Here is a 12464-nt window from a genome sequence, read left to right as displayed (position 1 = left end):
AAGTAGGATGAGCACTGACAAAAAGAAAAGAAAGATGCAATTCCACTATAGTTATGTTTGGGCGGTATCTCCACAGCTTGCAGAAGTCTAGAGGAGGCAGCTTATATGCATCCTCCAGCAGTGCAGGAGCAGTGGAGCTCCAGCAGGCAGATCTGAGCAGGCGGAAGTGTGCCAGACAAGAGAGGCCAGGCTGGGCTGGACTGGGCTGAGCAGCTGAGGTTCCCCTCCGCCCTGATTAGCAGCGAGGCTAAGCTAATCCTGCGCCTCAGGCCCCTGTGAGGTGGCTCTGCCAAACGCCTGTCCCCCTGCTGCTGCAGGAAATTGCCTTCAGTGCAGAGGTCCATGAAATGGCTATGGCTCACCAGTGAAAGCAAAGCACATCCACTGTGTGTGCACACAGATTCAGTGCGACTTAACAAATCCTAATCTAACAGGTAGCTTTTATATTTTATACCTCATCTAAAACCTCATGATGTGCTATCATAAAAACAGCCATATTGTATAAATTATTTCCTTCAATGTAATTCTGTTTATGGAATAAGTTATGTATTTGTATTTGTATGTATTATTTATGGACCATACAGCGGTCCTTTGACACTAAAAGCCAGTTTTCCTGTGTGGGGTTGTGTGTCAGGCTCTATAACGCCTCCTCCATTGTGCTGTTTGACCCGTGGGCCAGCCAGAGCTCCCATGAGGTCCCTTATCCCTCCATCAGTCCTCTCTCATTAGCCACCACAGGCAGAGCCCAGAGCGGGGTAACACAGCCCCCCCCCCCCCCGCTTCCTCCTCTGGTCCCCATGAAATACATACAGCACAAATACAGATGACAGAGACCACCTTTTAGCAGTTGTGATCCACAAACAACTAGTGCACTTCTTAAAATAACCACCCGCCTGCTTCCTGTAGAAGAAAATGAGCAGATGTATTTCTTGCACTTTCTTTGACATTTTCCGATCCCCGTCAGATTTCCTGATGCTGAATCATCTGTCGTTTATTGTAAGGCAGTGGTCAGGTGTTCATGTTAGTTTTATGTATTTATTAATCTTTTTTTTCTTTAGTTACACAGAAAGGATCAAATTGGAAAAGTGGTTCATCTTTTTTTTGGGGGGGGGGATAAAACAGGGATTAAAAAAAAAAAGCAGAGGTGGCAACATGAGGAGGGAGGAGGAGGAGACTGGGCAGGACACAGTGGAGAAGCAGTTGATTATGAGTCCCATCAAGTGATCAATGATTTCATTAATAAGACGGATCACGCGGCTGTCATAGCTGTGACACGGGCTGAGGGATGATCCGCTCCCAACGCTCCATTTCCCCCAAGCCTCTCTCTCCCTCCCTCCCTCCCTCCCTTCTCCCTCCCTGTCTTTCCAATATTGCCTCCCTCTGCCAACGACAAGGGAACGCCAAGGAAACAAGGGATGGAGCTGGGTGTTGAGGGTGGGGTGGGGGGGTGGATGGGGGGTTAGTCATGAGGGAAGGGAGGGTATGGGGGGTGGGGGTGGAGGTGGAGGGAGGAAGAAAAGTGAAAATCCATTTTGAAACCCATTTTCAATTAGGGGTCCACAAGCTGTTATCACAGGTGTCCCAGAATGGGGGCCCGTAAGTGAAAATGTCTCCTATCCGTTTCTGAAATGAAACCTTATCTGGGAGGCACAAAGATGGCGGGGACAGCGTATCTGTAAATTACTTTCCATCCCCGCTGTTAACGGGGAACTTTATTTCTGTCAGATGACATTCCCCTCTATTTACTGTTGATCATTTAAATGGCTGCCTAAAAAGAAGGTGGCCCCTCACTCTTCCTCTATCTCACCACTCTTCTCTGTATCATTCTTTCTTCTCCTCCAGTCAGAGGATTTTTTTTTTTCTTTTTTCAAAAGCAGTGAAGTGTTCTTTTTCTTCTTTAAACACTTTAGCCACGCTCTCCCTCTTTGCTTAGGGATTTCTCTGGTAACCTACACGAAAGCCTAACATTTGTTGCCCTTTAAAGCTTAACTTGTTTGCCTCAGAGACCCCTTGCTCTTGCCCTTTTAAGCACGACCGTTAAAAAGGTCCCATCTCACCCACTTCATGAGCTGCTTTACATTTACTGCTCTTACGTTAAAGCAGCGAATCTTCTCAACTGTGTCCTCCATTTTTCAGGTCCTATCACTTACACTAACTCCATCTCTTTCCTCAAATCAGTAGCAGCCATATCATAAAAGTGCAGCCAACCAGAAACTTTTCCCCCAAATAATCAACCCTTCAGCCCCCGCCCTTTTTTTTTTTTTTTTTTTTTTCACAAATTATCCCATGACGACAGGATTTCTTCAGCCAAGGAGCATGGACATCTTTTTTTTTTTTTTTTTTTGCTCGGGGACCAAACAAAAGAATCAGAGGACTTTGTGGTCCACCTGCCTGCCGAATGATGAGGGTGGGAGGGGAGAGCACCCCCCCTCCGAACCCCTCCTAAAGAGCACCAATCACAGCATTGTTGTGGCACAGTCGGCCCTTTTGAGCTGTCAGTGCGAGAGGAGGGGGCACACAGATGAATGGCACACAGGATGAAGCCACCATTTAGCCAACCATGTGGGAACGCTCTACCAGGACTCAATAATTACTCTGAGGCTGCTCAACTCGGACAAAACTTTACAGACTGAGGTGGAAGAGGGGAAGACAGATTGGTGGCGGAGGAAAGCGCTGACTTGTGAATTACCCCCGTAGTGCACGTGAAGGGGAGATCGGTTTTTCATCATCATCAGAACAGCCACTGATCAGCCACAGGATTCGCTGATCTTGGGTGTTTAGCTTGGAAAGACCGAAAGCTAAACATCCGCCGTGTCCGCTCCGACAGCCCCTCCTACTTATTCCCCACTTTTCACAACTTATCGTAGCACACTGTTGCCGGGCGCGCCACGGGGTTTCCGCTGCGCTGAGATCAGGGGCCACTACTCCACTGCTTGACGGGGGGAAATATTTCGCCGGGGCCTTCCTAAGAGGAACCAGTCGCTGGGGTTCCACAGCTGCTCACAATTACCTTTTGTTTGGATGGAGGCAGCGGGGCAAGGGCTACGGGGGTTAAAGTTGAGGCGAGTGTAGAGTTACACCTGATAAGAGGTTATGAGTTCTGGGGGCGACTTGGGGAATGTGCTGTAATTATAACCACACAAAGAATGTGTAAGCTATCTTATGATTCCAAGAGCGCGATTGGGATCTAAAAGAGACCTTTCTCTGCAGATAAGCATCATCCCTCCCCCCTCGTCAAGTGAATTATATGACTACTGTATTTTAGGGGAGTGCTTAAAGCTGTAGCGTATCCTCTGACGTGGCTGAGTCATTGTAAGCGAGGTTCTCAAGACGAACCTTGTTCAGAGCTTTAATTACCTGCACATTACGAAGAAAAAAAAAAATCCACAATCATGAAACCAAATTGCATCCATGCTTTTTCCACGACAAACTTTTTTTTTTTTTTTCTCTTGCTACCCCTTTAATTAATAAAACAGTGCTGGCCATCTGGGATTGAGTAAGAGTGAGAGTGTTCCCAAGATGCTTCAGGATGCATTACCTTACCCACTTCCTGTGATAACTCCCATATGGGGACCGAGTCACAGCAGCTTATTTACCCTTTCCTGGATTGTTTGTCTGCTGTTCACACTTAGGATGATCATATTTGACATCAGCAGAGTCAAGGAGGGAGGGAGGGAGGGAGGGAGGGGGAGGTGACAGAAAACTCTCTATCGGGCCACCAGCTCCAGCTACAAGCCCCCCAAACCCTCCATACCCAAAAAACCTCCCAAATCCTCTCACTGCTAATGAGCACAGCTGCAGCTTAGGCCGTGGTGATCTCAACTCTGGTTTTGTTATGACTTAAGCTTGATGCTCCAAGGCTTCCAAAAAAAAATAATAAAAAATAACAGAATCTGCCTTCTAATATTCCTCATTCCAGCATCTGAATTGAGAATGAAAGGCTGAATGACGACAGGCCTAATGAACTGTAATCTCCGCACCACTTTTAATAGCATGTGTTGAAGACATTGCTATGTAAACATGCCAAAGTTGTGCTACCAGCGAGCGTCGCATGCGACTCGCTGTGAACCATGAGAATAAGGGGAGCGTAAACAGTCGTAATCGAGGATCTGAGCGTGTCTGCAGCTTTGAAATCATGCTTTTTTCCGAGTTGGTCAGTTTCATCTTAAAGTAATGAGAGCATGGGTACAAAAAAAAAAATTAAAATAAAACATTCCCTGGTCCCCAGTAGATCAGAGGCCCAGATGCTCAAATATGTTAAGAGATATAGGGGCGTATTGTAGCCGCACCTCCGTCTCCAGCTCACAAGGGTCTGGAAAACATCAGGAAATGCTTGACAAAGAGATTTGTGATAAAATTTTGATAAAATTTAGAATAAAAATGGATGAAACTTGTGATTCAGTGGCTTTATTTATCCACAAGTTGTGGATAAATTTTGATTAACAAATGCGACCGACCTGAACCTGCAGAGAAAGTGGAACTTCTCCATCAGCAGGTAGATTGACAACATCCAACTGGGCGTTTCCCCAAAAGACCAAAATCATATCTGACGTGTACCGTTTGAGGTGGTGCTGGAGGCCACCGCCTTCTCGCTGATGTCATTGCGCGCTGACGAGCCCTTGGTCGCCACGATGGTCTCCACTCGCTTCTTCTTCTCAGCTGCTGAACTGGCCTGGGATTGGTTTTCCATGGCGATCGCTCATTCCTCAGCACCTCATGGAGACGAGATAACTGGTGGAGGAGAAGAAGAAGAAGAAGAAGAAGGAGAGGACGAAGTTAGGTAACATATCACAAGATGAATCTGACTGCTGTGTTAATCTTTTTCTCTGCACTTGTAAAACCAAAAATAAATCCTCACTGTGATTTGTGCATTAAGTTTATTTTATTTCATTCTTGATCTGCCATACGTTAAACATTTTATCAATAGACCGCCTGAAGAAAAAGACTTCAACACTGGGAATCTTGTGAGGGAAAACTTCAGATCCAATCCCTCCCTTTTCATGATGCCCAGAGCAGACCACGGGTCAATCCACCAGCTCACCCTGATTTATTTTAACTCAAACCTGCTGGGCTCTGATCTGCTTGTCGGGAGGCTGATCTCCTTCTCCACTAACTGTTGTTACATATCCAAAACCAAAATATACTTTACCTTATTCTCAACTATGTCACACTAAACTTCTGACTTCTTGTCAAAATAAAAAATAAAACGAAACAACTCTATGAACATAGTAAGGCAGGACATCCTGACTAGGTTTTCTATCTCAGAATAGAAGTAAAGGCAGCTTGTGGATACGCTGATAATCCTGCTCGAGCAGCCTTTCCAGAGAGAAAGGAGAAACCTTAAGGGGATACCACAGAGAGAGAAACATTCACAGTCCTGAAAAAACAAGGGTTGTTTGAAGGCCCTTTTGGGAATATCATGGTGCCGGGCAATTTTTCTTTCAAAGAATAAAGGTGGTTCAAGTTAATACTGTCTGTGGGTTTAGAAGGGGTTCAGCCAACAGTCTAGCAGACATGCTGCTCGGTTCAGCACCTCAGAGGCCGTCTACAAACTCCACTCTATCTAGGTCATGGAGGTCTCTGATTATGGAGACAACATGGTGATACACCGCAACCGCTCATTTCCACAAAGTACAGGACAGCTTCATTTGGTCCAATACAAAGCCTTTACTTAAGACTCCATAATTCATGGCTGAACACTGGAAATATTTAGTCTGGCTAACATTTTCTTTCCAATAAAGACCGGCTAATTCCCTACCTGTACTATTTAATTGTCCTCCACCCTATAAACACGCATGGATACAAAGGCCAGCAGTAAAGTCAAGCTATAATGCAAACAGAGGCGTGCTGCTGAAACTACAAGAGAAGGGTGGTGGTGGTGGTGGTGGTAGGTGAGGGGAGGGGGGGGGCGATTTTTACCAACTCCCCAAGGAAGGAAGGCGAGGGGGAAGTGGTGAGGGGTAAACTTCAGACAAACACTGTGCGCTTTGTTTGTTTTTTTTTTCCCAACCCCCTGAAAAACCAGAGTCTGTCATCCATTCTGACCCGACAACAACATCTGTAAGCAATTGCTGGCTTACAAAAAAAAAGAAGAAAAAGGAAAAAAAAAAAACACAATGCAATTACTTCCCTACCAATCAAAACAGAATTAAACAAGAGCTTGTCCTCTAATCACTCCCACATGCATACATGTGTAGCCATCATCAACCACCAAAGACATTTCTGTCCTACTTGCACAGATATCATCTCGAATCACTGTTGCATGCATTTGATAAGAGGGGGATGCTTTCATTTCTGGGGGTCTTTGGAGCATGAGCCAGCTAATTGTTGGAATATGCGCGGCGCATGTACGTCTGCGTCTGCGTGCATGACAGTTTCTCTGCTGATATCTCATCGCAGGTGCCGTTGGTTTACTTTCATTTCGAGGAAGTGAAATGATCAGAGAAAATTTTTCAGTCTCCCTCTTTTGAAACTGCCATTACATCATATCTAATGACTGAACCTGAGCAGGAGCAGTGTAAGGGGAGAGAGGAGTGTTACTGAGGAGCCCTTGCAGGCTTTGTGTGTGTTTAGTGTGCAAACATGTGTGAGTGTGTCTTCTNGTGGGGTGTTTTTTTTTTTCCCCCCCCCCCCCCCCCCCAGGTGAGTCAGACCACAGCGAAAACAGATGAAAGCGCAGCGAATATGAGGGGTCGGGGCTAAGGGGGTGGGTTTTGTAGGGGAGTCGAGGAGGGAGCGGGGCATTCCACTGGTCGGGCAAATATTCGCAAGTCCAGGCCACTGAAGCGTGTCTGACCGGCCTTTTGTGTTCCACAAGGCAGGCCACAGTTCCAAAGCAGCAATTAAAAGCAGGACCTTTTCACCCATAATCCCTCTGACCTGGACGCCCACACCCAGTCCTGCAGATGTTCCCGTCTTTGCTTTCGCCTTTCGTGTTGCTCATTTTCACCCCTCTGCCCCCCCCCACCACCGCTGCGCCTCTCCCACCCCCAGCCACGCCCCAAAAAAAAAAAAAAAAACACTCAGCAGAAATTCACAAACACAAAAGACACTTCCATCTGTGTTTACATCAAGACATGGCGACGTTGTCATGTGGAAAGAATTCCTGATGTGACAAAGTTTTTTTCTGTGTTTGCAATACGATGTTAATCTGAGGACAAGAGATCCTGGTTCCCCTCAGAGTTAGTTTGGGTGTCACTTTCATGTAGCAGACAAACGTTCAAGCTCTCATCTACTTAGGGGCCAGATGCAGAAATCAGATTTTTTGTGTACATTTACATTCGACAGCACAGTAGTAAACATCTGTACGGGAACTTGTGCTCAGACCCTGCACCCGTGGTGTGTCGCAGAGGCCTGGCACAAAAGACGGAATTACTGGGCACCGGTTGCTGTTGTCACCCAAAATAAATGTTAATTTCATATTAACGTCTTTCCCATGAAATGTCTGTCCTACACCCAATTAGAGAAGAGAGAAAGAGGGTGTATCTTTATTTGTGCTCGACTGTAATCCTTCCACACAGAAAGGGAGGCGATTAAACAGGTTTAAAATACCACAATTCAGACTGTTCCCTCAGAAAAAAAAAAAAAAAAAAAACATTCTTATTTTATAAGCACATTAAGCAAATCAATTTAACATAAATTATACGCCTTGGTGACAAAGGCACTGAGTTGAAAGTCATCTGCAAATTGTACACATCAAAGTGTAACACTAAAATAAACTTTTGCCTTTGATAGAAAAAATATTCTGTTCTTTTTTTTCCCCCTTCATGCAAGCTTAAACTACTGCTAACAGTATCAAGAATCACTGCCTTTTGATATTTTCAGGCGATGTCTTTACAAGCTTACTTTAATGAAACTGCTTAAGGTGCACCTCCAGCTCCACCGCTTTCAGTCACAGCGAACACATTTGCAAATGCATGGCACACACTCTCACTTACACAAATACGCACACACAAACACACACACGCTCAGAAACTGGGGGACATTTCTATATAAACTCTTGAAGTGTCTTCTTAGATTTGGCAAACCCCCCCTCACAGACGGGGTACTGTATTTGTGTTCATTTCATTAGGGCGACTGTTCAGTGTCGAGGGCCCCCTGAGGGGGGAGACTGGCAATGCCGCAGCATTCATCATCATTACATCAGCGACCACCGAGATCTGCTATCTTAGGCTTATCAACACTGCACAAACGCACCGCGGCGCAGCGAGTTAGAGGGGAGGGGAGAGATGGGAGATGGAGACGATTGAGGGAGATTGTGAGCAAAAGTGGGATAAGAGGGGGAGAAAATGAATGGAGAAAGGGAGGAGCGTGAGACTGTGTGTGTGTGTCTCTGTGTGTGTGCTCATGTGTGCGTGCATGCATGTGTGTGCACCTCACTGTGCCCCTGCATGCCTGCACATGTTTTCCTGTGTGTACAATGTGTGTTTTCCCACATTTCGCAGCTATGCCAACAACATTAAGGGCTCCTGCACAGCTGGAATAACTAAAACACTGAGGGGCGATGAGGGAGGAGGAGTCTGAGCCCTTCAGCAAGATTAGCTGAATCTAGCAGTAAACCGAATGCGCTGGCTCGGGCTGCATGTGTTTGCATTGGATAAGGTCAATGAGGGGATGAGGCCCCTTAAGGAGACAGTGGAAGCGCTCGCCGGTGGTTCGAGGACCTGTCATTGGTTCAGAAATCCCTACTGAGGAGCTGTTCCCAAACTCAATGGCTCTCTGAGGAAACCACATACTTAGGTTTCCATGCTGTGTTCAACACTGCACTTATGGATCGCCCTTGGCCCTGGAAGGTACAAAAGGGGAAAGGGGTGGGGGGGCAGTTTGGTGGCTGTGGCTTTCCTTTCACCAGTGAAACTTAACATTGTGCCCAGATGGCTAAGTCTGGCCTACAGCTGATGGGGACCAGCCCCACAAGTAAGGGCCATTTAGCAGGAATTAGTCACACCCTGCCACACACACACACACACACACACACACATATCAAATCCCAGATATGCACATGCAAACTGGTTTAGCAGTAGGCCTTCTCACCCTTTTGTGTACTGTGCCATGGTTAAGCTATGCAGATTATTAGTCATTTACATTTTCATATGATCCAACCAATGTGTGAGTCCCACTTTTTACAGCCACGCTGTAAAACCTACAGCTGATTTTACAGTTACGTTCATTAAGACTATTTATTGCTTCATGTTGTGAGACAGTAAATCATCACATTAACGCTGCATGGAGAAATGTAAATCAAAAAAAGACAACTGCCTTTAACTCCTCTTGACTTTGGAGTAACAGCATCATAATATTATTCCATCACCAAAAAATCTGGGCTGCTATCACGACTTCACCGCACAAAAATGTGAAAATGGAAAGCCTGTTCAAAAGAGGAGTGTTTATATATTTTTTTTTTTTTTTTTTTTTTTTTTTTTTTGTTCAAGGACAAACAGTGCAAAAACACAGCCCATCAGTAGCTTTCAGCGGAGCTAATAAGATTATCCTCGCGTGCGTCTTGGTCCCTCAGACCTCTCCACTTAAGATGCTTTGGATGGCTGGTGAGGGACCCTGTGTACTGCACAGCAGAATGAGCTGAGTGCATCTTACATTCCTGGGTAACAAACCCACACGATGTAATCGTAATGCTTACACGACGCCTCTTTTGCGCTCGCTACCCAGTAGATAAGGGCCGAATAAAGCACGCGCCACAATGGAAATCTTTGCGCCTTTTCCCAGCAGCCCCCTGCTTATTAGACTGTTTATTTATATATTTTGACTTTGCATTTGTTTGTGAGCCACTTGTGTCAGGGCAAGTGGGGCCTGCGAAGACTGAGACAATGGATAATGCAGGCAAGCTTTATTGCCGCGGTGGCCCAGTTATGCTGTATTGGTTTCCCCCTGTTCTCCACTTTATTCATCTTCTTCCCATGTTTCTGTTTGATCAGACACTTTGGAAGAAGCAGCAAAAATGCAATGAGGGTCCAGGGAAGGAAAAGTAGAACATTTTTCTATATGCAAAAGTTTTTTTTTCCCTTGAACTTGCCAAGAATAAGATTTGCATGATTACAATTATTCTTCCCTACTTTTTACTGCAGACTTTGTTTGTGCAGCATCCACACATCCTCTTGAAATTGAGTTTATTATAAAAAGCCACCACATACTCTATAGCTAAGGCTTCCACTCAAGTGGCCCCCTGCACATGGCACATACTGTAAAGCACAGGAGAGTGGGGTCTGTACACTGTCATGGGCCTCTCATCTACAGTAAAAACAGCCCTGTGTTTGTGGAGGCATTCTTCATATGGGGCTTTAGAAGGCGCTCTGCGTGACGCCATCCTTCGCCGCGCTTCCACAGCGAACGAGAACATGTTACGCTGCGCGCTGCGTTTGTTTGAGAGAGCGCGGCTCCTATGTAACACGCGGCAGAGAGAGAGAGAGAGAGAGAGAGAGAGAGAGAGAGACGAGAGAGAGAGAGAGAGAGAGAGAGAGAGAGAGAGAGGGAGGAAAGAGGGGCTGTTTCGACTGTGTTTAAGAGCGTGTGAGCCTTGGCTGTGTGATGATGTGCACAGGAGTAGATGCACCAGGTGCTCTTATACACCTCTCTGTATGCAAGTGCGATCACTGTGTGCAGAACATAAATAAGAGAGGGGACCCCGGGGAGAAGATGAGTGGAGGAGGAGAAATTCCTGTACTGATGAAAGCCTCACACACACATCTCTCTCTCTCTCTCTCTCTGCTCCCTCCTCCTCCCCGCCCGTACACTCAGGGAAGGATCAAGCAGATAGATGGTCCTGTGTGAGTGTAGTGGCAGCAGGTATGGCTTCGACAGAAGGTCTTCACACTTAGCCCAGGGGACTGTGGGATATGCTCCTCTTATCCTCGGCGCCTTAGACAGAAGTGTGTAACAAAGAGCCGCGAATATTGGAGGGGAAACAGAACTCCAGAGAGGCTGCACAGCTACAGGTTATGGAGTCGCAGTGAAACCGTCCTGCCCACTTTTGACTTGAAGCTCGCTTTCTCCTCAGTTCAGTTTCCCCGCTTACTTATTTTGCGCATACTCCTCCCTGTCCTCCTCTCATTCTTCCCCTCCTCCTTCTGATCCTTTTTTCCCTTTCCCTTCATTCCTCCGTGTCATTGGGATAAGTGTCGGAGCAGAGTGAGTCAGTGCTGCTATGTGATTAATGACGGGCCCTGGCGTCTCCGGGGCTGAACGCTAACAACAGCCAGGGGGCAGCGCGATAATGCACAATAATAAAGCCAGCAGACAATCAGCCAGGCAAAGCAAGGCCTATTAGCTAGCCCCATCAGGACGGCTAAGTGAGAAATTAGCCCTTCCCAAGCCCCGCCACAATTCATCAAGTGCTGCCCCTGAATCCCCCCTCAAGAAGTCATAATGTTTACTTAAAGACTGGCCTCGATGCCCCAGTGGCAAGCTTTATTGGCTCTTATTAATTCCCGCCCTGGCCCTCGCGGCCGTGCCATTTAAACCGAATTAAAGGGGTGAAAATTGGATGAGATGAAGTTGTCTTGGTGTTTGGCTCCGGCGTGATAAAGCCGGACCTAAACAGAGGGAGACTTGAAAAAAATAAGAGGGGTGGGCAAATAAAATCGGGGATGTAAAGGAATGCTGAATGAAGCTGTCATGAAATGCGCCGCAGTCAGTCAAAGGAATGCAGGGAGAGAGAGAGAAAAGAGGGGAGGGAGGTGGGGGGGCGAAGGGGGGAGAGAAAGGAAGAGAAAATGAAGAAATGGCATTGCTTTAATGCTAGACTTCCTGTGTGGATGGGAACGGATCCAAGAGGGTAACACTGGGTCACACATTCCACAGATGCAGAAACGGGATGATTCTGTTGAATCTTCGCGTTCTCCTTATCTCTCATCACACAGGAGGGAAAAATACCTCGAAATAAGGTCACTCTATCAGCACTCCAACCTTAATTCAACACGTCAGTGATAGACAGGAGTAAAAAAAATAAATAAAAAAAAAAAGGGGGGGAGGGATACACTCACAAAAAGTATATGCACTTAATGAGGTGGCTGCGCTCTTAAACCAACAGAGCAATGAATCACACTTACAAACACCAATGACAAAATGGGTTTTATTTCATCAGCTGGCTCAAATGACCCCTTACTAAGAGTTGTGTATATTATGTCGAGATGAAATGCTTATTCGATTAATCAATCAGTCATTTAATTCCAGCTCTTCAAAGTGAGAATATCCCACCTTTCTCTTTTATATGATTGTGCAGTGAATAACCTTGGGGTTTGCACTTTCGGTCGGACATCAAACAAGACACGGGAAGACATCACCTTGGGCTCTGGGAACTCCTAACGGGGCGCTTTGCCCTTGTTTCTGAGATGTTATAGACTACGATGAATAATCATCAGAAGGCACTGACGGAAGTTGTCTGTCCCTCGTTCAGGTCTGTGAGTGGAGCCTCATTTGCGTGACCTGTGGGTCTGTGTCGCAGGCTTGGC

General features: G+C 46.2%; 1 protein-coding gene across 1 annotated transcript in view; it reads right to left on the bottom strand.

Moving 5' to 3' along the window:
• gli3 (GLI family zinc finger 3) overlaps window positions 1-12464 on the bottom strand; it is a 92783-nt gene that overhangs the window by 70796 nt on the left and 9523 nt on the right. Inside the window, exon 2 of the mRNA XM_022767124.1 lies at window positions 4558-4731. Within this exon, the coding sequence (XP_022622845.1) occupies window positions 4558-4690 (133 nt within the window). The 5' untranslated portion in view covers window positions 4691-4731. The remainder of the gene's footprint in view (window positions 1-4557; window positions 4732-12464) is intronic.

The sequence above is a fragment of the Seriola dumerili genome, unplaced genomic scaffold (genome assembly GCF_002260705.1).
Source record: "Seriola dumerili isolate Sdu_G_001 unplaced genomic scaffold, Sdu_1.0 BDQW01001124.1, whole genome shotgun sequence".
Lineage (NCBI taxonomy): Eukaryota > Metazoa > Chordata > Actinopteri > Carangiformes > Carangidae > Seriola > Seriola dumerili.
This window is presented reverse-complemented; position numbering and strand designations above follow the sequence as displayed.